The sequence below is a fragment of the Globicephala melas genome, chromosome 4 (assembly GCF_963455315.2).
Source record: "Globicephala melas chromosome 4, mGloMel1.2, whole genome shotgun sequence".
NCBI lineage: Eukaryota > Metazoa > Chordata > Mammalia > Artiodactyla > Delphinidae > Globicephala > Globicephala melas.
Window position 1 is genome coordinate 91,102,233 of NC_083317.1, and position 27,472 is coordinate 91,129,704.

Below are 27,472 nucleotides of genomic sequence, written 5' to 3' on the forward strand. Positions count from 1 at the left end.
GGTCTTGTTAAGTTTCTTATAAGTTCACTGCTCCTTCGTCTGGGTCCTGATGTGCACACTACTTTGTGCATGCCCTCCAAGAGTGGAGTCTCTGTTTCCCCCAGTCCTGTCAGAGTCCTGCAATCAAATCCCACTAGCCTGCAAAGTCTGATTCTCTAGGAATCCCTCCTCCCATTGCCAGACCCCCAGATTGGGAAGCCTGATGTGAGCTCAGAAGCTTCACTCCAGTGGGTGGACTTCTGTGGTATAAGTGTTCTCCAGTTTGTGAGTCACCCACCCAGCAGCTATGGGATTTGATTTTATTGTGATTGAGCCCTTCTTACCATCTCATTGTGGTTTCTCCTTTGTCTTTGGATGTGGGGTATCTTTTTTGGTGAGTTCTAGTGTCTTCCTGTCAATGATTATTCAGCAGTTAGTTGTGATTCTGGTGCTCTCACAAGACGGAGTGAGTGCATGTCCTTTCACTCTGCCATCTTGAACCAATCTCTGCATCTGCATTTCTAACAAGTTCCTGGGTCATGCTGAAACTGCTGGTCTGGGGACCACACTTTGAAAACCACTGGATTAGAACAATGAAAACAATTAACCTTGTGTCAGACAGGCTACTTACTGTTCTTGGGAAGCTCCGAGGATCAGAGTGTGGGTGATGGTGGTGGTGGTGGGCTGGTGTGCTCTGGATGCATATTTATTGAAACTCATTATTTTATGACTATAGAGAAAAATAGAACTAGAATGGTTTACATCATGTAAGTGTCATATTATCTTGTGGTGGATATCAGAGTTGTGTCTGAATTCTAAAAAAAAAAGGAAATGGTCTTCAGAATTTTCTTATAATTATTATTATAGTCTTAATATGTTTCTTACAATTATTATTTTTAATAATAATAGCTAAAAGAGCACTAATACACTTTGTTGAAAGCCTAGGCACATACTTAGAATTTTCATCTGTGACCCTATTTGATCTTTGGGTTAGAATATATCATAATTTTATATCATTTAAATTTTGAGCTCTTACTAATATGCATAAAGATACCACATAGGTAGAGTTACGTATAAGACAGGTGTCCTCAAGATACTTGACTTCCATCTGGCTAAAATTTGTCATACTGATTTTGTTAGGAGACACTTTACTGCTGTCAGACAGAAAATGGTTACAAAAATATACAAATGCTTCATATCTCTGTTGTAAATGTTACCCTACAAGATGTAAACTGCATGACTGGCACAACTGTATGCAGTAGCCCTGGTAAACAAACTCCACACTTGTTTATGAATGGAAAGGACATGTGAGATTTTAGTTTCCTGGAAATATACAAGAAAAAATCTTCCATATTTAATTTTTGAAAATCTTAAGATCTTCCTGAAAACATTATGAAAGTAAACTACTTCTTTTAGATGAATATATATTCTTTATCCAGCTATTTGGAATGACATTCTCAGAAACTACCTGAGTTTTCTCTTTATACATCTTCAATCAGTAAATATCTGTTTACACATAACGAAACTGTAATGTGGCCTTTGATGTTCACCTCTGTTTTTCTACCACCATTGTACTCTGGTTGCTAACACCAGGAAAACTTCTACAATTTTAACATATCTTTACTGCCACATTTCAAAAGGTGGAGGTAATCTTTAGCCAGTAAAAATGGCATGAGCATTGAGGAGCTGTCTGGCTAATAAAGGAAAATAGTGGGTCAGAAACAGCAGGTGTTTCATGTTATAGCTCATAGAATTTCATGGGGGTTTATTTCTTAGTATTTATCACTCTGACAAGTTCTTCTCAATTAAACAAATAATGCCTTTTTGTGAATCATCTTCAAGAGTATGGAAAGAATAATTATGTCTGATAGTATCAAAATATAATTCTAAATATGTGATAGTTATGGGCCGAAATTGCCTATCCTCAATTGAGAAAATAGGCTTGTATCATCTTGAAGTTAGTTCACCTTCAGTTCACTTAGTGAATACTTTGTGGTAAGTATTTTATTAATTTTAAGATGAAGATGAACTTGTAGGTGAAGTGATTCTCTTGATGTAAAAGGTTGAGCCAGGATTTAAATCCCAAAATGTTTGCTTCCAGAGCCCATGCCATTAGGCACTAAGTTCCCCTCCCTCATTAGTTAATTTTATGGTTGCTCTTTTAAATGGGAGAAGGTAACTGTGCCATATTAAAACAAAGTTCACAGAGCTCACTAATAATCTAAAATTTGACATTGTAATCTCTAAGTAGAATAGCACTGAAAGTGTAAAATTCAAAATACTGTGCATGTGACATTTATTTATTTTACTTTATTGTAATACTATGCTATTTTGAGTATTTTGGGAAACATTTCTATTTATACTTAACAAAACTGTTTTAATCTATAGCCAGCTTATCTAAAATATCCTAATAAGTCAAAAAAACCCTATTTAAGAGATATTTTAATTTGTTGGAAAAAAATAAAATAGTGATAACATGCTTATTTTAAAATACTTTGAGTAAACAGATATGTATAAAGGGGAAATAAAAAAAGCCACCTTCATATTCATCACATATATATCCAAAACAAATTGTAATAGAAATATCAATTCCTTACCCATTCCCCCCACTGCCAGAGAATTCATTATGAAATACTCTCACACAGGGTTAGAAAGGAGAAAAAATGGTCTCCTTTTGATCTGTGCAACAATTGTTTGATCCATGGAAGTTTCTTAACCTCTTTGTTTATCATCTTAAAATTAAGAATTTAATATACAGAATCTTGAGTGATCATCTTTCCTAAATGAATGAAAAATTCAAGGTTCTAATATGGAAGGTAACCTAGTGTAGCAATTGAAAATCCTTGGCATTGATTTGGAGTAAGAAACATGCATTATAATAGACTACTTTCAAATGAAATACTTATGGAAAAATAAATTACCTTGGTTATTTGCAAATATGCTACCAAATTAAACTTTAGTGAATTTTTCATGTCTATAGACATATGTGTGGAGATAAATTATAAGATAGGAACAAACACACAAATAACTGCAGCATTCTATCACTTATGTTGCAATCAGAAAGAAGTATTCATACACATATTTGTTCATGAACTACATGAACAATGCGATACCTAATGTTTTGTAATTAAAAATACATTAAAATCATTATGGGAATCTAATATTAAATTACATAAACCATGATTTTAAATGGGCTAAATGTTTAGAGGTAAACCTATGAAAAATGGATGCTCTGTAGATGAACTATAAGTCAAATATTCTTTTCTTATCCTGATCCATAATCTTCATGTTATTATCGTTATATGTTTTTGCTATATTGTCATTATTATGTTTACTTTTCTCACATTTTAATCTTAGTATTTCCCCCATTAGAAGAGAATATACTTAAAAGCAAAATATCCATGCCTTATTTTAAATCAGATAAATAAGACAAGAGAACTGATTAAATAATTTATAAAATTAGGTTTCTATGGACCTGGAATTATAGATATGAGAAATGGGATGCATATTATATGATGTTCAATTCTTCCCAGGTACATCTTCTACATTATAAAAAATAATACTTTAAATGATTTTGTGGGATAGAGAGGGCAGTACCAAGGATGACATATGATAGCAGAAGTAAACTTCTCAACCCTCAATATTTATCTGATGTCAAATGCAGCAGGTTCAATGCATCATACATTTACGTGATCAAGTAAATTGCTAGAAGCAAATTTGACATTAAGATGATAAACATGGCTATTAACAGAAATCAGGCTCTATGGTAATCAGATCCAATATGGTAATTAATCTTAGCTCTGTCACAAAGACTCCTTGAGAGTGGAATGATAACCTAGCACATTTCAAATAATTTAGCCTTCCATCTCCTATGAGGTAAACATGAGAAGGACAGGGCCATGGTGACTGGGATTAAATGCTCTTCTTTTCAATGTCTATTCTGGGAATCTGCACAGGAATACATCGTTAATCCAGCTCCCTTTCAGTCAGAATCATGAAATTATCAAAATAACTGATCGTTATCATAAAATGAAATATGATCGATTTTTACTCTGGTTAAGTTACACATTAAGCAGAAAAATATCAAGTCTAGGCCTCATTGAAATGGTGTCTGCAGATCTTGCTAAGGTTATAGCAGGGCGGAGTGGTGGCAATTTTTCCATAATACCAGCACAGTCAGAACAGGGATTGTGTCTGCCAGAGTCGCATAGACACTAGTCATCTTCACAAGTGAAAATAAGTCACCCACCTACACAGTCCTCTTTTTACACTAAAGATGAATAATTCACATAATTTGACTGAAAATATAATAAACTAATTTTCTTAACAATATACACAAAAATGGTCTGATTTTCTAAAAATATTCATGCTAAAATAATGCATTCCTGGAGCAGAATTTTTTTTAAAGAAAAGTACAGAATTTGCCATAAGTTGAATAAAAAGGTCCAACATCTTTTACTAGAATGAAGTAATGAGTTTATAAATGCCTTAACCTCTTCTTTCAGAAAGGACCAATTCCTCAGCCTACCTTAGATCACAAAATCATTACTAGTGTGTGGTAACATTACGGGCCTTCTTACTTTTTGTTTGAAAGTTTTCTTATGAGGGCTAAGGTGGTATAAAGAGAAAGATAGCTAGTGTACAACATATACTAAACCAACATATAACTCCATAACTTGCAGTGAATTACCAAAGATTTATAGATATATATAACCAGTAAATATATTAACATATATATATAAAAGTCAGGAAACAAATAAAACATTAGGTATTCTAAAGTTCTAGAAGCAGACTGATACAACCATCTTTGGAAGGTGTTTCTAGTATTTAATTAGCCTTGTTTTATAAAATTACTTATGCGTAACCTAAAATATTTTGCTATAATTGAAGCCCATACTTTATAACTTTAAGCTCTGCAAAGATTGGAACAGCTCCTGTTTATAACACATGAAAACTCCTTCGTGTGCTTAAAAACTGTTCTTAACTTTCCCCTCAAGCTTGTCTTTAGATTAAATAACTTCCAATTAAATAATTCACCGCACTTTCCTGATCCATCAATCATTTCTGAGTCAGTTTCTCAAATTCTTCTACCTATTTTAAAATAGAGCAAATCAAACCTACCCTGAGATTCTACTAATTAACAATGCTTGTGGCAGATTTTTTTCCACTTTTGCATATTATTTTCTTGCTAAAATGAACCCAGTAAGTTTTTGTTTATTTTTAATGATGCTCTCCTGATATTTCCTGGTCTTTTTCAGCTGCTCTAGGGTCAAATTATTCATATTTTTCTATAACTAAAATTTCTCTGGGATTCTGAGACATCAAAGCAGTAAAAGAATACAATTATACAGGACCCCTGTCTGCAAAAAAAAAAAAAAAAAGGGAGCCCACTCACTAAGATCTACTTTGCTCAGACATGTATTTTTAAAATGCATTTTAATAAAAAGAAACAAAGAATAAATCACTAATCCTCACTCCAAACTTATAGGCCTAGTTAGTGCAATAAAATAAGCCTGTCATTTTCAACTTATAATTAGAAACTATTTCTTTCCTTGAGGGTTTTGTTAACCGCCAACAAAAATCACTACAATACTGGAAGATGTTCACAGCAGCCCAGCAGGTACTTCTCACTTTCCCATTAAACATTCCATATGCATCCATCAAGTCATTACAGTATTCCACATATCTGTCAACCTTTGCCAGGCTATCACATAAAAGCATGCACCCTAAGACGATTCTTATGAAATATTCATAAACATTTTCAAGTTACAAATTCCTCTCATTCAAGATAAGATTTAATGGCAACACTTTCCTGAACAAGTTAATGAGAACTCTTCTCTAATAATAAACGAGCTCAGATATACAAGGGCCCCATGATTTCACCAGGCACTCTTGTTGGGAGCAAATTCAACACCAATTCACATTCAGCTTTCTTTTCTTTAGGTGCCTAAGGCTATGTCTTCCTGGCTGTCAGTAATCTGATAAAAATATCAAAATTCAGTCAATGTGGATGAAGAGGGATTTAAGCTTAATGACCATATAAAACCAATCAGTTGATTTTTACCATATTTCAAGGAGAATATCAAGTGACATTTTTTACCTATTAAATCAAGTCAGATTTTGGACATCTAAACTGGTAAATCTGAATTTTCTGATTAATACACCTGATTGACTAAGAGCAGAAGCCAACAGAAAGACTCCTGACATAAATGAGAAATCGTGTCCAAATGGAAAGCACGTCTTGTACCCACTCAATCAGTTCCCACGGAGCGGGGAATAAGCTAAATTAACATTAAAACAGAAGAATTTACAGGCACCTGTTGAGAATCCTGATTTAGTCCACTCTCACCACACCCCTCTCCCAAATTTTTATTTTGAAGACTTCAATTGAAATGAAAAATACAGTAGGATTAACATTCACATACTAATCACCTGACTTCTCCAGATGTTATTTTTTTCCTCACATTTGCTTTATTTTTCATGTGTATCTTTCTCACTCTGAATCATCTGAAAGTAATCTGAAAACTCTTTGTTTAGTTGTGAAGAACCATGACTGAAGCCATAGCGGCACTAAGGTCTGGAAAAGGTATCTTAAAAGTTCTTTCATAAACACAGATATGTTAATGAGCTGTGGGGTGCAGAAAGTACACTGGGTTTGGAATAACAGCCCTATCCCTCCTGTGTAATCCAGGTATGACATTGAGGAAGACACTCAGAGACTAAGTCACTCACTACAGAGCTGTGACCATGCCTACTTCACCATGATTTTGTGAGGACTATGGGTGTTTACATGAGATAATGTATCTGAAAGAAAATTACATTGTCACACAGATATTATTTGGGTAACTATGTTTTTAAAAAATCCTCAGTGACAATAAGAACTGTTCCTTTATCTGGTTACAACACAACAATAATAATGAACATTTATCAAGCATTTACTAAAAGCTACGTGACCATTATTGTACTGGTTTTATAAGAAAGAAAATTAAGTCTTATAGAGGTTAAAAGGTTTGAAGACTGACTCATAGCAATTTAAGTGGTAGAGCTGGGATTCCAAGCTCATGTAACTGGTCAGATTCTATACTTTAGCCAGGGGATGTGAGATAGAAAATTTACTACAAGTACAAATAAACAATTGATGCAAATGTATCCAACAAAGGCCACCCAGGTCAGAACTGTGACAAATTCAAATCTGTCTTTAGTCACCTCTTCTACTCCAAGCCCCATCATCCAGATAAAGTATACCTACTTTGTCCCTATGCTAAGGATACTGAATTGGCATTATCCTGATATCAATTACCTTTTAATAAAATCTTTCTAATTATCTTATGTATAGTGACATCTTGAGAAATTTCCCGTTAAATGTATGAAGAAGTAACTTCTAATTTCCAGCATTTAATTGATATAATTTCATCCAGAGAGGACTCCCCAAAACCTCCCAAATCACATGAACGTGGTCACATACCCTGCCTATTTACTGCCATCTGCATGTATGTATTTCCCAGCCTCAGGGCAAAAGGTAACTTTCTATTTCATCAGAATTTTAAACAACCTCAAATTAATTATAAAACACAAGCCTTTCCTGGCTTACTGGCTGCCTGATCTACCTTATTTTTAAAATATATTTCACCTACCTGTTTTATAATCAATTAAAACACACAATAATGAAGCCAAGCCAAATAAAAGAAAATAAATCTACATATGTAGCAACATACTCAGAATTTTTTAAAAACCCAAGAAAAATAATTTTGTACATGTTTTGCAATCATCACCTATAGTACACCATTTGTAGCCATGTTTCACTTCATTGTTTCCCACACAGGCTACTCTGATATTTTCTCCAGACCTCTTTGTTTCTGATTGAGCATTAAACACTTTCTGCCATTTAGCTTTGTTGCCTAAGAGTGACAGACAATAAAGAAGCCAAGAATACTGCAGACAACTTTGAAAATTTAAGAAATTAAATTATTTCATTAATGATCTCACCAATAAATCTTCTGACCCAATCAGAATCATATCCTGCAGTTACTTATATCTTTGGTTTACTTTGAAATAGGCTGTGTACATGAAAACATGTTGACATCAATAACTACAAATATTAAAACATACAGAATATGTTAGCACACATAATACCACAGGAATCCAATGTGTGCTAATTTGCTTGTGTTTACAATTCTAAAGAAAAAAAAATTTAATCCAGGCACATCACACACGTGTGAAAGGTTTAGATAACCTGGAAAGGAAGTCGCATAAAACTTCTCAATAAGGAAGGATTTGAAATGGGTAGAACAATGCTTGCCCTTCTGTAATGTAATGGTAACTTTGGAGAAAAGACAATTCCATTTTAATCTGAAGAGTACAATTTTTTTAAACTAATTCTACTCTGAAGTTAAAGAATCCTTGAGCTTGTAAAGTTTATAAAACTGAGAAGAGAGTTTGGTATCATCTAAAATATAAGTCAAAGTGTTAAAACTGTTCTTTTCTTTTCTTCTTCTTTTTTTTTTTTTTTGCGGTACACAGGCCTCTCACTGTTGTGGCCTCTCCCGTTGCGGAGCGCAGGCTCAGCGGCCATGGCTCACGGGCCCAGCCGCTCCGCGGCATGTGGGATCCTCCCGGACTGGGGCACAAACCCGTGTCCCCTCATCGGCAGGTGGACTCTCAACCACTGCGCCACCAGGAAGCCAAAAATTGTTCTTTTCTTAACAAAACGAAAATTAAACTGGATTATAACAAATTATATTTATATAGATATAAATTAGATATCACAGATGTCCATAATACCATCACCAAGTTGTACTATTATTTAATTACAGACATGCTATTATTTAAAAGCAAAGAAACCGTATTAGAACAGCTATTAATTTGGGTATTAGACCAGTGTCAAATAAGGATGGCATGTTAAAACTGTAAGTATTCCTCCTGCATTTCATTCACTCATTTCATACACGATGAAATTTAAACTAAAACTGTTTGGGAATTGTCTTTGTGTGAGAATTATGAAAGAAGTTTGGTATGGGTAACTTATGCACTTATGAAAAATAAGCATGTTCTTTATTGATAGGTAAGCATAGTAATTTTAACAACCTAATAGATTCAGATTAAAACAAAATTATAATCATAAACTGAAGAGCAAACATAATTTTCTTTAAAGGATCTACTTATAGTTCTTCTTTGATTGTGCATATTAGTCCAAATGTAAGTCTGTTATTATTCTACATGTATTTCTGGGATTATAGACACTTTAATTTTTCTAAATTTTCCAGTACAAAATTGATTTAAAGAATGGAATTATTCTAATGATGGCTGAAATTCTTGGTGTTGTCAGTTTTAAAATTTAGATATTACATGATTATACTATTCAAATAATTTATTAATTATTAAGTTAAGAAAACAAGGAATTTATTATGCTAAATGAGATTACAAGGTGTAATCTAAAATGCAATACAAGAGAAAATATACAAAACTGATGTAAAGATTTCATAAAATTTGGAAATGCAAATCTAGTCAAGAAAAGTAACTTTTTAAAAAATCTGTAATAGAAAGGCTTTTTTTCCCACCAGTACATTATTAAAACCACAAAAGCTTTATTCTTAACTATAATATATATGGAGCTATAAAACCTTCCCAATAACTTTTGCATAAACACAGTAAAGACATATTTTCAGTTAAAAAGCAATTTATTGAATATTTGTGACAATAATAAACATCTGTTATTAATTACTTATTAAAATAATATTTTGAGTGTATATTGTTTTCAAAGTTCAGGTGAAAATATTTTAAGCTTGTGTAGCTACATCAGGTCTTATAGCTTAGTAAAGGTTATTATAAAAATAAGAAGTCTATTGAATTCAAAAATAGATACATTTTGTAGCTGTAACTTTAATTACATAAATTTTAAGAAGAGGTATTTTTTCCCCCAATATTAATTTTTTTCAATGATGTTTCCTTCCAGAAGTAATTTAACTCTGTCTTCACATATCTTATAACAACAATAAATTAATAAAATCCAAGTTGCTGCCCAGGACTCGTTACCAATGTGTTCCAGAGCAAAGTAATAATTAATCTACTTTTATCATAAGAAAATGGATGAGAAAAAATAGCAAAAAAGAACTTAGTGCCGTATAGTGATTAATAATTAGACATCAAGTGGGTTCTTTTAAAACTCTGTTAATGTAGAGCCAAGGGTTTATCTATTTTTTAATTTAAAAAATTGTTAACACCCATGACCTCTATGAAATATCAGCGAGCAAGTGAAAGGAACTATGCAAAATCTCCACGTCAGTTTTAGGATATTCTAAATTCAAATTGTAAGAAAATCTTGAACTAAAGTTTCAACATCATAATCATTCCTGCGATAATCTAAACCCTTTACTGAAGTACAGATCCTTTACTTAAACAAACAAGGCTGGGATTACACTATTTAGCAAATGATAAGGTCTTAGATTTTTGATCACATAGGATGGTGACCATTAAGAAAAATGGAATTCAAGCAGAAAATGTAGTATTTAATAAAATTTTTAATGTGATTAAATAAAATATTAGTTTTCTTTTAATGAGTGCTTAGTATGTTCTTGGCATTGTGTTGCATACTTACATGTATTATTTAAATTATTTTTTACAACAGCCTTATGATGTAGGCAATTTCATGATGTTCTTGGAAACACACATGATACCTCAACTTTCAAAATAGTTTAAAATTTGTATTATTTATACAACTACTATAAATGTAATATAGTTTTAATTCCTAAGACAATATTATTTTCTTAAAATTACATAATTCTATCACCTCACAAAAAAGTCTATGCATTAATACTGAAGAATGTAAAAATCAAAATCATCTACTATCCTTCTAGGTCATTGTTCATATTCATCCTTAATAATCAAGTTATATTTATTTTTAACATTCATTTCTCCACTTACTTATACCTGCCTTATTCCACAAAAATCATTAGAGGCAGCTTTAGTTTTTTTGTTTAAGATTCAAAGTATGCTACATAGCATCAGCATAATCCTTACTGTTAAATAATGCAAAAGTGCAATCTTGAGAGACCATATTTCTATAATAGATTTATCTAGTATTGATATTATTATATGCAGTTCAGTTTTGGAATTTTGAGAGAGCTGTCATTCCCCATTATTAAACTCATATCGTTTCTCTTTAGAATCTTATTCAGATTTTAAGGGCTTACTAACAGTAACTAATATTTATTAGGAATTATGTATGCATTTTAAGATTTAATGCTCACACAAGCTTGTGAGTTGGGATTACTTTTATCGCCATTTTGAGATTAAAAAAAAAAAACTTTAAAACTTCAGAGGGGTTACATGATATCCCAAGGTCACATAAACATCAAGCTTGAACTTGAGCCTGTCTCTACCATCTTTGCATCCTGCCATGCTGTACTTCATTACTGAAAATAAATCACCTGTTGAATACGGAACAAATACAATACATTGGAAAGACTGAGAAACCCATCTACAGCAGGAAAAAATGAAAAGCGTCAACCAGACAGAGGGAGAGAAGGAAAAGTTAAAATGTGAAAGGATAGCTCAGAATTATCACAAAGCCAGATGTTATTACCATAGAGATATTTATGCTGGTGTGTCCAAATAATTCCTCAAAAATTAAAATATGTCTGAAACTTACTCTTTTGGATTTTAGAGTAATATATAATGCATAAAAAGATTTCTGAAATGTAATTTTAGAGCACGAACTAGGGGGGAATCAAGTGCTGTTTTCTTTCTTTCCTTCTATCCTTCTTTCCTGCCTCCCTTTCTGTCTGACTTCTTTCTTGATTTCTTGCTTTTCTTAGTTTATATTATAATATTTAAGACAAACAAAATGCTTAGCACCTTTTCTTATACTACCAAACTTGCATGAATGCATGGGGATGATTTATGCTTAACATACTACAATAAGATAATGCAAAAACCAAGGCCTCTAATGAATGATGTCACTAGTTATGATTTCCCAATATTCAAACTGTCAGTCAATAAAAGTAATTATATTATCATGAAGGTAAAATACAGGCATGACTTCTTAGTTATGGGAATCATTCACAACAGACTGAAGATTTGTAGACATACCTTAATTTGGTTTTAAGCCATGAAAAATACTTTAATTTTAGGTATAAGATCAGAAGTATTCAGGATTAGTTATTCTCACTCTAAATGCACTTTCTTAAAGTCTGACGCTAAATGGAAGAATAACACTCAGTCTAAAGTTTTTCCATTATAACTTATGATTGAAGTTGTATTTCAACAAAAATTACCTTTCGTAGATATGGTAATATTTGGTCTAAGACATTTAGAAAAATAACTAAAGTCAGTCAGTGGAAAATGGAAAACATTCTGATTAAAAAAAAATAATAGCAGATTTGGCTTTTAAATACATTAAACCATTGTTTCCTGATTTTGTGTTCTAGTCCTGACCATGTTTTCTGTGAGCAGTGTAGCAGCTCTGGACTTGTACAAATACAAAGTACGGAGCACTGGTCTTTTGTAATTACTTCTGAAAACAGGGTAGGAAGTGCCTCATTCAATCAGCCAGTGAACAAGCATACCCTTTCTAAGTATCAAAATAGTGTTCACTTCTTTTGGTTCATAAAATGTCTTCCAAAATTGTCTTAAAAAAGAAGCAACTTTGCCTCCACATACAAAACTATACCCCCCAAATCATGCAATGACACTGAATTAAATGGTTTTTTTTTTTATCTGAAATATTCACAGAATACCATGTAAATAGATCTGCTAGGTTCATCAATACCAGGGAAAATTATAATTATTTTTATATTATAATTTATATTATATATATTTTTATATATTATAATTTATAATTATAAAAATATAAATTATAATGCATCAAAAGTTTCAATAAGGAAGGAGTCTTTCTCTTCTTTCCTATTTTCCCAGCATGACACATAAGGCTGTACCAATGTGCACATACATACATCACACACACACACCATGAATATCTTATATTCAAAAAATATTGAGTTCCTTTTTTAGGCACATTGTTGGACTATTGTACTGGATACCACATTTTTTAACATCTTTATAGGAATATAATGGCTTTACAATGTTGTGTTAGTTTCTGCTGTATAACAAAGTGAATCATCTATATGTATATATATATATATATATCCCCATATCTCCTACCTCTTGCATCTCCCTCACACTATCCCTATCCCACCCCTCTAGGTGGTCACAAAGCACCAAGCTGATCTCCCTGTGCTATGCAGCTGCTTCCCATTAGCTAACTATTTTACATTTGATAGTGTATATATGTCAAGGCAACTCTCTCACTTCGTCCCAGAATAAACTTCCCCCTCCCGATGTCCTCAAGACCATCCTCTACGTCTGTGTCTTTATTCCTGTCCTGACCCTAGGTTCTTCAGAACCAATTTTTTTTTTAGATTCCATATATTTATGTTAGCTATGGTATTTGTTTTTCTCTTTCTGACTTACTTCACTCTGCATGACAGATTCTACGTCCATGCACATCACTACAAATAACTAAATTTCATTTCTTTTTATGGCTGAGTAATATTCCATTGTATACATGTGCCACATCTTCATTAATCACTCATCAGTCGATGGACACTTAGGTTACTTCCATACCCTGGCTATTGTAAATACTGCTGCAACGAACATTGTGGTACATGACTTTTTCTGAATTATAGTTTTCTCAGGATATATGCTTAGTGTGAGACTACTGGGTCATATGGTACTTCTATTGTTAGTTTTGTAAGGAACCTCCATAATGCTCTCCATAGTGGCTGTATCAATTTACATTCCTACCAAGAGTGCAAGAGGGTTCCCTTTTCTCCACACCCTCTCCAGCGTTTGTTTGTAGATTTTTTGATAATGGCCATTCTAACTGGTGTGAGATGATACCTCATTGTGGTTTTGATTTGCATTTCTCTAATGATTAGTGATGTTGAGCATTCTTTCATGTGCTTGTTGGAAATCTGCATATATTCTTTGGAGAAATGTCTGTATAGGTCTTCTGCCAATTTTTGTATAGGGTTGTTTGTTTTTTTGATGCTGCAGGGGCTGCTTGTATATTTTGGAGGTTAATCCTTTGTTGCTTCATTTGCAAATATTTTCTCTCATTCTGAGGGTTGTCTTTTCATCTTGTTTATGGTTTCCTTTGCAGTGTGACAGTGTTTAAATTTCATTAGGTCTCATTTGTTTATTTTTGTTTTTATTTCCATTTCTCTAGGAGGTGGGTCAAAAAGGATCTTGCTGTGATTTATGTCATAGTGTTCTGCCTATGTTTTCCTCTAAGAGTTTTATATTCCCTGGCCTTACATTTAGGTCTTTAATCCATTTGGAGTTTATTTTTGTGTATGGTGTTAGGGAGTGTTCTAATTTCATGCTTTTACATGTAGCCATCCAGTTTCCCAGCACCACTTATTGAAGAGACTGTCTTTTCTCCATTGTATACACTTGCCTGCTTTGTCAAAGATAAGGTGACCATATGTGCATGGGTTTATCTCTGGATTTTCTATCCTGTTCTATTGATCTATATTTCTGTTTTTGTGCCAGTACCATACTATCTTGATTATTGTAGCTTTGTAGTATAGTCTGAAATCAGGGAGCCTGATTCCTCCAGCTCTGGTTTTCTTTCTCAAGATTGCTTTGGCTATTCCGGGTCTTTTGTGTTTCTATACAATTTGTGAAAAATTTTGTTCTACTCCTGTGAAAAATGCCATTGGTAGTTTGATAGGGATTGCATTGAATCTGTAGATTGCTTTGGGTAATATAGTCATTTTCACAATGTTGATTCTTCCAATCCAAGAACAGGGTATATCTCTCCAACTGTTTGTATCATCTTTAATTTCTTTCATCAGCGTCTTATAGTTTTCTGCATACAGGTGTTTTGTCTCCTTGGGTAGGTTTATTCCTAGGTATTTTATTCTTTTTGTTGCCATGGTAAATGGGGGTATTTCCTTAGTTTCTCTTTCAGATTTTTCATCATTACTGTATAGGAATACAAGAGATTTCTGTGCATTAATTTTTATCCTGCTAGTTTACCAAATTCATTCATTAGCTCTAGTAGTTTTCTGGTGGCATCTTTAGGATTCTTTATGTATAGTATCATGTCATCTGCAAAGAGTGACAGCTTGAATTCTTCTTTTCCAATTTGGATTCCTTTTATTTCTATTCCTTATCTGATTGCTGTGGCTAAAACTTCCAAAACTATGTTGAATAATAGTGCTGAGAGTGGGCAACCTTGTCTTATTTCTGATCTTAGTGTAAATGGTTTCAGTTTTTCACCACTGAGAATGGTGTTGGCTGTGGGTTTGTCATATGTATGACAAAATGTTGGCTGTGGGTTTGTCTCTATTATGTTGAGGTACGTTCCCTCTATGCCTACTTTCTGGAGTTTTTTTTTATCATAAATGGTGTTGAATTTTGTCAAAAGGTTTTTCTGCATCTATTGAGATGATCATATAGTTTTTCTCCTTCAATTTGTTAAAATGTCTTTTCACATTGATTGATTTGCATATACTGCAAATGCAAGAATCCTTGCATTCTTGGGATAAACCCCACTTGAACATGGTGTATGATCCTTTTAATGTGTTGTTGGATTCTGTTTGCTAGTATTTTGTTGAGGATTTTTGCATCTTGTTCATCAGAAATATTGGCCTGCAGTTTTCTTTTATTTTGGACATGTTTGCCTGGTTTTGGTATCATGGTGATAGTGGCCTCACAGAATGCATTTGGGAGTGTTCTTCCCTCTGCTATATTTTGGAAGAGTTTGAGAAGGATAGGTGTTAGCTCTTCTCTGAATGTTTGATAGAATTCATCTGTGAAGCCAACTGGCCGTGGGCTTCTGTTTGTTCAAAGATTTTTAATCACACTTTCAATATCAGTGCTTGTGATTGGTCTGTTTATATTTTCTATTTATCCCTGGTTCAGTCTTGGAAGGTTGTGCTTTTTTGAGAATTTGTCCATTTCTTCCAGGTTGTCCATTTTATTGGCATAGAATTGCTTGTAGTAACCTCATGATCCTTTGCATTACTGCAGTATCAGTTGTTACTTCTCCTTTTTTATTACTAATTCTGTTGATTTGAATTTTCTCCTTTTCTTGATGAGTCTGGTTAATGGTTTATCAATTTTGTTTATCTTCTCAAAGAACCAGCTTTTAGTTTTGCTGATCTTTGCTATCGTTTCCTTCATTTCTTTTTCATTTACTTCTGATCTGATCTTTATGATTTCTTTCCTTCTGCTAACTTTGGGCGTTTTTTTGTTCTTCTTTCTCTAATTGCTTCCGGGGTAAAGTTAGGTTGTTTATTTGAGAGTTCTTGTTTCTTGAGGTAGGATTGTAATGCTATACACTTCCCTCTTAGAACTGCTTTTGCTAGCCTATAGGTTTTCGGTGGTCGTGTTTTCATTGTCATTTGTTTATAGGTATTTTCTGATTTCCTCTTTGATTTCTTCAGTGATCTATTGGTTATTTAGTAGCCTATTGTTTGGTCTCCGTGTGTTTGTATTTTTTACAGTTTTTTTTCCCTGTAATTGATATCTAGTCTCATAGCATTGTGCTTAGAAAAGATACTTGATATGATTTAAGTTTGTTAAGTTTACCAAGGCTTGATTTGTGACACAAGATATGATCTATCCTGGAGAATTTTCCATAATCACTTGAAAAGAAAGTGTATTCTGTTGTTTTTGGATGGAATGTACATAAATATCAATTAAGTCCATATTATTTAATGTGTCACTTAAAGCTTGTGTTTCCTTGTTTATTTTCACTTTGATTGATCTGTCCATTGGTGAAAGTGGAGTGTGGAAGTCCCTTACTATTATTGTATTTCTGTCTATTTACCCTTTTATGGCTGTTAGCGTTTGCCTTATGTTTTGAGGTGCTCCTATGTTGGGTGCATAAATATTTACAATTGTAATATCTTCTTCTTGGATCGATCCCTTGATCATTATGTAGTGTCCTTCTTTGTCTCCTGTTAATAGTCTTTATTTTAAAGTCTATTCTGTCTAATATGAAAACTGCTACTCCAGCTTTCTTTTGATTTCCATTTGCATGGAATATCTTTTTCCATCTGCTCACTTTCTGTCTGTATGTGTCCCTAGGTCTGAAGTGGGTCTCTTGTAGACAGCATATATATGGGTCTTGTTTTTGTATCCATTCAGCCAGTCTATGTCTTTTGGTGGGAGCATTTAATCCATTTACATTTAAGGTAGTTATCAGTATGTATGTTCCTATTACCATTTTCTTAATTGTTTTGGGTTTGTTATTGTAGGTCTTTTCCTTCTCTTGTGTTTCCTAATTAGAGAAGTTCCTTTAGCATTTGTTGTAAAGCTGGTTTGGTGGTGCTGAACTCTCAGCTTTTGCTTGTCTGTAAAGGTTTTAATTTCTCCTTCGAATCTGAATGAGATCCTTGCTGGGCAGAGTAATTTTCATTGTAGGTTTTTCCGTTTCATCACTTTACATATGTCCTGCCAGTCCCTTCTGGCTTGCAGAGTTTCTCTGAACAATCAGCTGTTAACCTTATGGGGATTCCCTTGTATGTTATTTGTTGCTTTTCCCTTGCTACTTTTAATATTTTTTCTTTGTATTTAATTTTTGATAGTTTGATTAATATGTATGTTGGCGTGTTTCTCCTTGGATTTATCCTGTATGGGACTCTCTGTGCATCCTTGACTTGATTACTTCCTTTCCCATGTTAGAGAATTTTTCATCTATAATCTCTTCAAATATTTTCTTGGTCCCTTCATTTTTCTCTTCTTCTTCTGGGACCCTTATAATTAGAATGTTGGTGCCTTTAATGTTGTCTGTGAAGTCTCGGAGAATGTCCTCAATTCTTTTCATTCTTTTTTCTTTATTCTGCTCTGTGGTAGTTATTTCCACTTTTTAATCTTCCAGGTTACTTATCTGTTCTTCTGCCTCAAGTATTCTGCTATTGATTCCTTCTAGAGAATTTTCTATTTCATTTATTGTGGTGTTCATCATTGTTTGTTTGCTCTTTAGTTCTTCTAAGTCCTTGTTAAACATTTCTTGTATTTTCTCCATTCTATTTCCAAGATTTTTGATCATCTTTACTATCATTACTCTGAATTCTTTTTCAGGTAGACTGCCTATTTTCTCTTCATTTGTTTGGTCTGGTGGGTGTTTGCCTTGCTCCTTCATCTGCTGCATATTTCCCTGTGTTCTCATTTTGCTTAACTTACTGTGTGGGGTCTCCTTTTTCACAGGCTGCAGGTTTGTAGTTCCCATTGTTTTTGGTGTTTGCCCCCAGTGAGTAAGGTTGTTCAGTGGGTTGTGGAGGGTTCCTGGTGGAAGGGACTGGTGCCTTTGTTCTGGTGGATGAGGCTGGATCATGTCTTTCTGGTGGGCAGGACCACGTTCAGTGCTGTGTTTTGGGGTGTCTGTGAGCTTGTTATGATTTTAGTCATCCTGTCTACTAGTGGGTGGGGTTGTGTTCCTGTCTTACTAGGTGTTTTGCATGGGGTGTCCAGCACTGTAGCTTTCTGGTTGTTGAGTGGAGCTGGGTCTTAGCGTTGAGACAGAGATCTCTGGGAGAGCTCTCGCCAATTTCTATTACGTGGGGCCGGGATGTCTCTAGTGGTCCAATGTCCTGAACTTGTCCCTCCCACCTCAGAGGCTCAGGCCTGGCACCTGGTCAGAGCACCAAGACCCTGTTAGCCACATGGCTCACAATAAAAGGGAGAAAAAAAAGAAAGAAAAAAATAAAAATACAAGAAAGTTATTAAAATACAAACTAAAAATTATTAAAATAAAGAAATATAATACATAATTAAAAAAATTGTAAAACAAAGAGCAAGCAAACCAATAAATAAATCCAATGATAACAAGCACTAAAAACTATACTAAGATAAACATAAAAATCAGAAACTAGTCAGCTGCGTACAAAAACACCAAGTCTACATTTGCTCCCAAAATCCACCGCCTCAATTTTGGGATGGTTCATTGTCAATTCAGGTATTCCACAGATGCAGCGTACTTCAAGTTGATTGTGGGGATTTAGTCTGCTGTTCCTGAAGCTGCTGGGAGAGATTTCCCTTTCTCTTCTTTGTTTGCACAGCTCCTGGGGTTCAGCTTTGGATTTGGCCCCACCTCTGCATGCAGGTAGCCCTCTGGCATGTGTTCTTCACCCAGACAGGAGGGAGTTAAGGGAGTGGCTGATTAGGGGGCTCTGGCTCACTCAGGCCGGTGGGAGGGAGGGGTACAGAATGTGGGGCGAGCCTGCAGTGGCAGAAGCCTGTGTGACTTTGCAACAGCCTGAGGCATGCTGTGTGTTCTTCCGGGGAAATTGTCCATGGATCACAGAACCCTGGCAGTGGCAGGCTGCACAGGCTCCCAGGAGGGGAGGTGTGGAGAGTGATCTGTGCTTTCACACAGAATTATTGGTGGCTGCAGCAGCAGCCTTAGTGTTTCATGCCCGTATCTGGTGTCCACGCTAATAACAATGGCTCACGCCTATCTCTGAAGCTCATTTAGGCGGTGCTCTGAATCTCCTCTCCTCCTGCACCCCGAAACAATGGTCTCTTGCCTCTTAGGCAGTTCCAGTCTTTTTCCCAGACTCTCTTCCCATTAGCTGTGGTGCACTATCACCCTTCAGGCTGTGTTCACGCAGCCAATCTCAGTCCTCTCCCTGGGGTCTGACGTCCGAAACCCGAGCCTCAGCTCCCAGCCCCCACCTGTCCTGGTGGGTGAGCAGACAAGGTCTCAGGCTGGTGAGTGCTGGTCAGCACCGATCCTCTGTGCGGGAATCTCTCTGCTTTGCCCTCTGCACCACTGTTGCTGCACTCTCCTCCGTGGCTCTGAACCTTCCCCCCCGTCCAGCCCCTGTCTCTGCCAGTGAAGGGGCCTCCTAGTGTGTGGAAACTTTTCCTCCTTCACAGCTCCTTCCCAGAGGTCCACGTCCCATCTCTATTCTTTTGGCTGTTTTTTTCTTTTGCCCTACCCAGGTACATGGAAAGTTTCTTGCCTTTGGGGAATTGTGAGGTCTTCTGCCAGCCTTCAGTAGGTTTTCTGAAGGAGTTGTTACACATGTAGATGTATTTTTGATGTATTTGTGGGCAGGAAGGTGATCTCCATGCCTTACTCCACCACCATCTTGAAGGTTATCATATCACATATTTTTGACACTAATTATTAGCTGAATACATTATATGTTAATTTGGGGAAATGAAACTTAAATTTTAGATCTACCATCTTAAACTTCTACCACATGTAATAGAGTAATGCCGCTCTCTATTAACTGAAATTTAAAAAAATAATTCTTTTGAATGCAGTTATCATAAGGATTAAATAATTGTCATCAGAAAAAAAAAGGAGATTGGAGCAAATGAAACAGAGTATAGTTCAGCAAATATGAAAAGTATGTCAATGCCTTATGTGAGGTAAGGTTTCAAAATACAGTATTTCTCAGGATTTACTTTACCTAAACTAGAGAATTTCTTACTGATCTTCCTATTGTCCACTTGTTGAGTACTGATTGGTAATTCACCAAATATAGAGATTTCCTCACTAAACCCCCAACTCAGTGTTTTAAATTTACTTGTTTTGTAGATGAAATTGGGTTTGAAATTCAAATAGTATGAAGTTTACTTTTTTTCCTAATCTGTTGGAAACAATCTACTGAATATTTGAAAATATCAACACATAACAATTGTTTTCTACCTCTCATTTCCCTCCAGGCTCTTCCAAAATGCCTTCCTCTTTAAGCATGCTTTATGGACTTGAGTGGTAGTTGGTTAAGTCATACACTGGCCAAACAATGCAAAATTGATATTAAAATATAAATCTTATCCGATGAATAGATAGGAAACTGTTTCATTTGTAGAAAACTACAAAATCATTTGGATTCCCAAATCATTAAAATTGTGATTACAGGGATAAAAAGGTATATAAGAAAATGCAAAAACCAGGTAATATTTGCTAGTATCTTACCATCTAGCTGTGAGTACTAGGAATGTACTGTATGTTACTTCATTTATGAAAAAATCACAACAGCATTTATGAATTTTCACGTGTAACTTCACCATGCACAAAAGGCATAGATATTTAGTCATTTGTAATTTTACCATATGCAAATTTGACTCTTACAAGATTTAGGACTTACATGTGGTGCAGACCCAGAAAATGGCCCATCTTCCACATTTCAGTGGGATTTACTCAATTTCTAGTTGTCATGGACTACACAGTAATTTTTTTTTTTATTACTGCTTTTTGTGAAAATGACTCTAAAAGAAAGCCAAATGCTTTTATTGCCTTTTATAAAATAAATTTCGTACTAGAGACCTATTTAGCAATTTGGGAATTTGCAAGGGTTTGGGGATCTGCTTTATAATGTCTCAGATTGTCACTGAGAGAAATCTAAGTAAATCCGTCATGACAGATAAAAGACTATTTTGTCTTAAAGCTTAAGGAATGAAAGCACTCTCCTATAAAATAAACTGCTATAAATACAAAGCTCATAGAAACCTAAAGCCTTTCCTCTAAGGTTTAAGCTTAAGGAAACCAGCACAAGCTAGGTCTGAAGGACTTGGCCCCTTCCTGCAACAACAAAGTGTGGACATCAAGGCTTATAGCTAGAAGCCATCTGCCTTTTACAGCTCCTGCTACAAATGTGGGGATTACCTCATCAATCCCTTCCTAGTGACTAAATTAACACATACATACCATTTATGATAAAACTAATGAGATCTCCTCCTTCTTGACTGCGGATTATTTTTCTACTCTCTTTAGGAGGTAATATCACAATTTTGCTTCCCCTTTGCCCTCTTTAACTCAGATACAGAGATTCCCTCCCAGATTCATTTTTTAAACTGTGATTTAGTTACTACTGCACAGTTAAAATAGGATTAACTTTTCTCTACTCATTCAGTCCCATGTTCCCAGTCCAGATGCTCATTTGGAATCATGAGTAACAGTTGTAATTCACATAGAAGTCTATTGGTCCTCTGCCTTTTTTTCAACCCAGCTGTATTACTCTATTACCTCATTTTCCAATTTCAGCCTCAGAATATATCTGATGGACAGGTGAAGCAAGTTCAGCTATAATCATGCTATATAACCTTGTCTACACCATGCTTTCTTTTTCTCTTTACAATATGAATATATATTAACAGATATGGAATCCGTGATTCCATAATCTCTGGGACAATCTACAGAAAACAGAGATGCCTAGAATAGAATCTAAAAGGTTAAAGAAAGAGTGCTCTCTTCTCTGGCTAGAAGATAATGCCAAGTTTGTGGCAAGGCTCTGTCTAAAGGGAAATTCTGCACAGACCTCTTTGTTAAATCTCTTCATAGGCCTGTAAGGAAGATGATCAGGGAAAATGTACTGGGGTTTTAATAACTGTGACCTATTCTAGATAAACCACTATTTCAGTACTTTGCGGACCTTGCCAAATGGTTTCATAATGTAAATATTCTCTGCAGCAGTCAAATAAAAAGAAACTGGCTATGTTTTAACCCATTATCTACTGGTAGGGATTTTGAGTATTTGGCCTATAAACACTGTTAGAAAAAATTTTAAATGCCTTATCTTAACATGAATTTTTAGACTTTTTTTCCTTACAAAATATATACAAAATCATTAGGAATTTAGAAAATATAAAGAAATAGAAATCCATAATTCCATCAACCCAATTTAGATAATTGGCCCCTACCACAAACAACATTTTAGACATCTGTATCACTCTTAGGTTGAACAAGCAGGATTCATGTACTGTACTCAAAGCAGTGTTACAGTAGTTCCCTGTTATCCATAGTTTCACTTTTAGAGGTTTCAGATGCTTGTGGTCAACTGCAGTCCAAAGTACACTGAACGGAAAATTCCAAAAATACTATTCCTAAGTTTTAAACTACGGGCTGTTCTGAGTAGCTTGATGTCATCTCAGGCTGTCCCACTCCATCCAGCCAGGATGTGAATCGGCCCTTTGCCCAGCATATCCATGCTGTATATCCTAACCTGCCCATTAGTCACTAAGCAGCCCTCTAAATTATCAGAATGACGTTGGTGGTATCACACTCACATAATTTTTATTATAGTATATTGTTATATGCTCTATTTTATTATTAGTTATTGTTGTTAATCTCTTACTATGCCTAATTATAAGTGAAACACTATCATAAGTATATATGTATAGGAAAAAGCATAGTATATGTAGGGTTTGGTACTAACTGTGGTTTCAGGCATCCACTGGGAGTCTTGGAACTTATCCTTCATGGGTAAGTGGGTCTGTTGTGCTTTGTTTTCCACTGTCCCTTTAAAACATCTGGAAAAGAACATTCTTCCTCAAACAACTAGAGGAAGAGTTCTTCTGATTACTGGTAATAAAATGTCCTCTAAGCAATTTGAATCGCTTGTCTTAAGTAAGTAATTAGAATGCCTAGTCTCATACCATGATCAAATCTGTACCATTGATTTAAAATGTCATCATTTTGCCCCTCTACCAGATTGGGGCTGTTTTGGGGGAAAGAGTATACTCTACCTTATTTCCTTCCTCATGCACTTGTGATACTCATCTATAAACTGAAGATAATAATCTGTACCTCAACACTATGGTTATTGTAAAGATTAATGTGAAAATACATTAAAAATGCTTAGAAAAATATTTAACCCATATTTCTAACAATGTTACTTTTAGAAGTAACTATAAATGTAATCATTATTCTATAATTATTATAAATGTCCTCTTTATAATTTATTTGTTTGACTTATGAGGATTTTCACATATTAAATATTCTTCACATTGTAATTGTTGTATTCAGCTGTACAAATGTAGCATAATTTTCAGCACTAAACTGGATGTATATATCATTTCAAATATTTTCTCACATCATTGGTAATCATTGTGTTCATCATCTCTGATTTTTTTCCCCTTTAGAATATACTGTTGAAATGGAATTACTGGGTCAAAATGATAATTTTAAGGCCTTTAATACATACAAACAAATCCTACAAAAATCCTACAAAATATCCTACAAAAATTATTATCAGTGTGTATTATATTTTCAAGACTAACTTAAAATTCTGGCCTATTTTCTACTATCAGACATTGATTTAAGTATAAGAGCATCCTTGGAAAATAAAAAACAGGCACAGAACGTTCTCTTGGGTCCTTACAGAGTGTGCCAACAGATTTCTGGAAACATTTTTTGCTCCTGGGAATTAGCTAATCTCATATAGGTTTGAATGAGGAGAAATCCAATATATCTTCAGAACCAGAGCATTCCAGGGACATAACTACATAACTATACTGATCATTCTTTCTTAATAGAAAAAGAAAATGAAGTAAGAATGAGCAGTAGTGACTCTCTATTGTGGTGGCTCATTATGAGATACTTAGATTGAACTGCTTTAATTATGTAAATGCATCTGGTGGATGAGTATTAATAAACTCTTTAAATAAAATAAATGATAATTCTGCTTTTCCTTAGTATATTATATTTTAATTAAATTTCTGAGCACAGTCAGTAACTGTGAAGTTATACAGTTGACAAAAATTAATCACTAAGGAGTGTAAATCAGCGAGATACTAGTCTAACATAAAGCACATGGTAATTAGATCAGATTAGAAGTTTTCCAGATGTCGTGAGAAGAAGACACTGTGGTTCTCATTTTTAGCATTCCAGATAGGTATTATGAAGGAAACGCCAATTTTATGAAGGTCCCACAAACTCACAATATCTTAAAGGTCTTAATATAAAATTATCCATTTTGGAAAGGTTATCTTCCTGTGATACCGTACGCCTCTTTGTCTTTCCACTCTCTTGCTTTCCCTCACACACACACACACACACACACACACACACTCACTCTCTCTCTCTTCATGTTCTCATATGCACATGTAACCCCAACTGAACAAAATATTCACCCTACCACCAAATAACAGCCATTGGACCAACCTTATAAAGTAGTGGCAGTTTTCCTAATTTCAGGAGTGCAATCTGATTTGTGACATTTTTCATTTTTTTAATCCTATTTAAATCATCTGCATTTCCATAACTCACATCAATGACTTCAGCCTGAAAGAGAAGACAAAGAAAAATAAAGCCCTGTCAGAAGCATTACAGCAAATTGCCCATTTAGCATAACAAAATCATTCATAGTAATTCAAAATGTTCAAAGGAGAACTAATCTCTCTCTTACCCTGTCCCAATCATGACCTTTCTATTTCTATCAGGGTACAACAATTCTCCTTTGAGAAGTCACTTGAGAAAAAGGTTTAGATTCATTTTTGCTTTGCAGTCTCTTCTAAACAAATTACAAACCCTGTTTATGCCTCTAACAGACCACCCAGTTTGGTATATTCTTACATTCATGTTTCTGGAATTTGAATCATTTTACAAGATGCTGCAAAATTAATTTCCTTAAGGTTCAACAACAATCATACTACTCTTAGATGTGAAAACAACTCAAAGATTCTCTACTGTTATCCAAATTAAGTACAAAGTTCACAATGCACAGCTGTTCAGGATGTGCATATATCCAGCTGTGAATGACAACCCCCTGGGTTATGCAGGATACAACCTATACAGCCACCTGTACCACTGTGAAATTCAAGACTTTAGAATATAACACCAAACAACTACTTCTGTCACATTTCCCACTACTCCCTTAGAGTTATGTTTCATATCAATATTTCTCATTTTTAAAATTCTCATTTTATTAATGTAAAAATTGTATGCCTTCCTGGAAATTTTACTGGAAATCCTATGATTTGGTGAACCCCATCCCACACTTTGAAACGTACTGCCCTGAGAGTTCCATCCAGCATACTCCTATAGCCAAGAGGATTCCTTTGGACTTTACTTTCTGGAATTTCTATTATTAAAATAATAGCTGTTATGCTTTCCAGTCATAAAATTATAATACTAAATGTGCTGTTTCAGGAGGGAGGATCTTCAAGATGGCGGAGGAGTAAGATGTGGAGATCACCTTCCTCCCCACAAATACATCAGAAATACATCTACATGTGGAACAACTACAGGACACCTACTGAATGCTGGCAGAAGACTTCAGCCTTCCCCAAAGGCAAGAAACTCCCCACGTACCTGGGTAGGGAAAAAGAAAAAAAGGAAAAACAGAGACAGAAGAATAGGGACAGGACCGGCACTTCTGGGAGGGAGCTGTGAAGAAGGAAAAGTTTCCACACACTAGGAAGCCCCTTCACTGGTGGGGAGAGGGGTTGGGCAGGGTAGGGAATCTTTGGAGCCACAGTGGAGAGTGCAGCAAGAGGGGTGCAGACGGCAAAGCAGAGAGATTCCTCCATAGAGAATGGGTGCCGACCAGCACTCACCAGCCTGAGAGGCTTGTCTGCTCACCCGCCAGGGCAGGTGGGGGCTGGGAGCTGAGGCTTGGGCTTTAAGAGATCAGACCCCAGGGAGAGGACTGAGGTTGGCTGAGTGAACACTGCCTGAAAGGGGCTAGTGCACCACAGCTGGCCAGGAGGGAGTCTGGGAAAATGTATGGAATGGCCAAAGAGGCAAGAAACCATTGTTATGGGATGCGTGAGGAGAGGAGATTCAGAGCACTGCCTAAACAAGCTTCAGAGACAGGCGTGAGCTGCGGCTATCAGCACAGACACGAGACAGGCATGAAACGCTAAGGCTGCTACTGCAGCCACCAAGAATCCTGTGTGCAAGCACAGGTCACTGTCCACACCTCCCCTCCCGGGAGCCTGTGCAGCCCGCCACTGCCAGGGTCCCGTGATCCAGGGACAACTTCCTTGGGAGAACACATGGCATGCCTCAGACTGATGCAACGTCATGCCGGCCTCTGCCTCTGCAGGCTAGCTCCGCATGCTGTATCCCTCCCTCCCCCCAGACTAAGTGAGCCAGAGCCCCCTAATCAGCTGCTACTTTAACCTCGTCCTGTCTGAGAAAAGAACAGAGTCCCTCAGGTGACCTACACACAGAGGTGTGGCCAAATCCAAAGCTGAAACTCAGGAGCTGTGCAAAACAGAAGAGAAAGGGAAATTTCTCCATGCAGTCTCAGGAGCAGTGGATAAAATCTCTGCAATCAACTTGGTGTAACCTGCATCTGTGGAACACCTGAATGGAAAACGAATCATCCCAAAATTGAGGCAGTGGATTTTGGGAGCAACTGTAGACATGGGGTTGGCCGTACGCAACTGACCAGTTTTTGATTTGTATGTTTATCTTAGTTTACTTTTTAGCGCTTGTTATCATTGGTGTATTTGTTTATTGATTTGGTGGCTCTCTTCTTATTTTTTCTTTTTTTATTATTTTAAAAAATTTTTATTTTAATACTTTTAAAAAATATTTTATTTTAATAACTTTATTGATTTCATTTTATTTTTTTCTACCTTTCTTTTTTCTTCTTTTTCTTCTGCGCCATGTGGCTGACAGGGTCTTGGTGCTCTGGCCAGATGCCAGGCCTGAGCCTTTGATGTGGGAAAGCCGAGTTCAGGAGATTGGACCACCAGAGAACTCTGAGACCCATGTAATAAAAATCAGCAAGAGTTCCAC

The 27,472-nt window shown here is 35.4% G+C and overlaps 1 protein-coding gene across 1 annotated transcript in view; it reads right to left on the reverse strand.

Annotated features, from left to right (window-relative positions):
* Positions 1–27,472, reverse strand: part of NAALADL2 (N-acetylated alpha-linked acidic dipeptidase like 2) — an 801,118-nt gene that overhangs the window by 614,788 nt on the left and 158,858 nt on the right. The window contains 1 exon segment of the mRNA XM_060297515.1: positions 24,887–25,006. Within this exon segment, the coding sequence (XP_060153498.1) occupies positions 24,887–25,006 (120 nt within the window).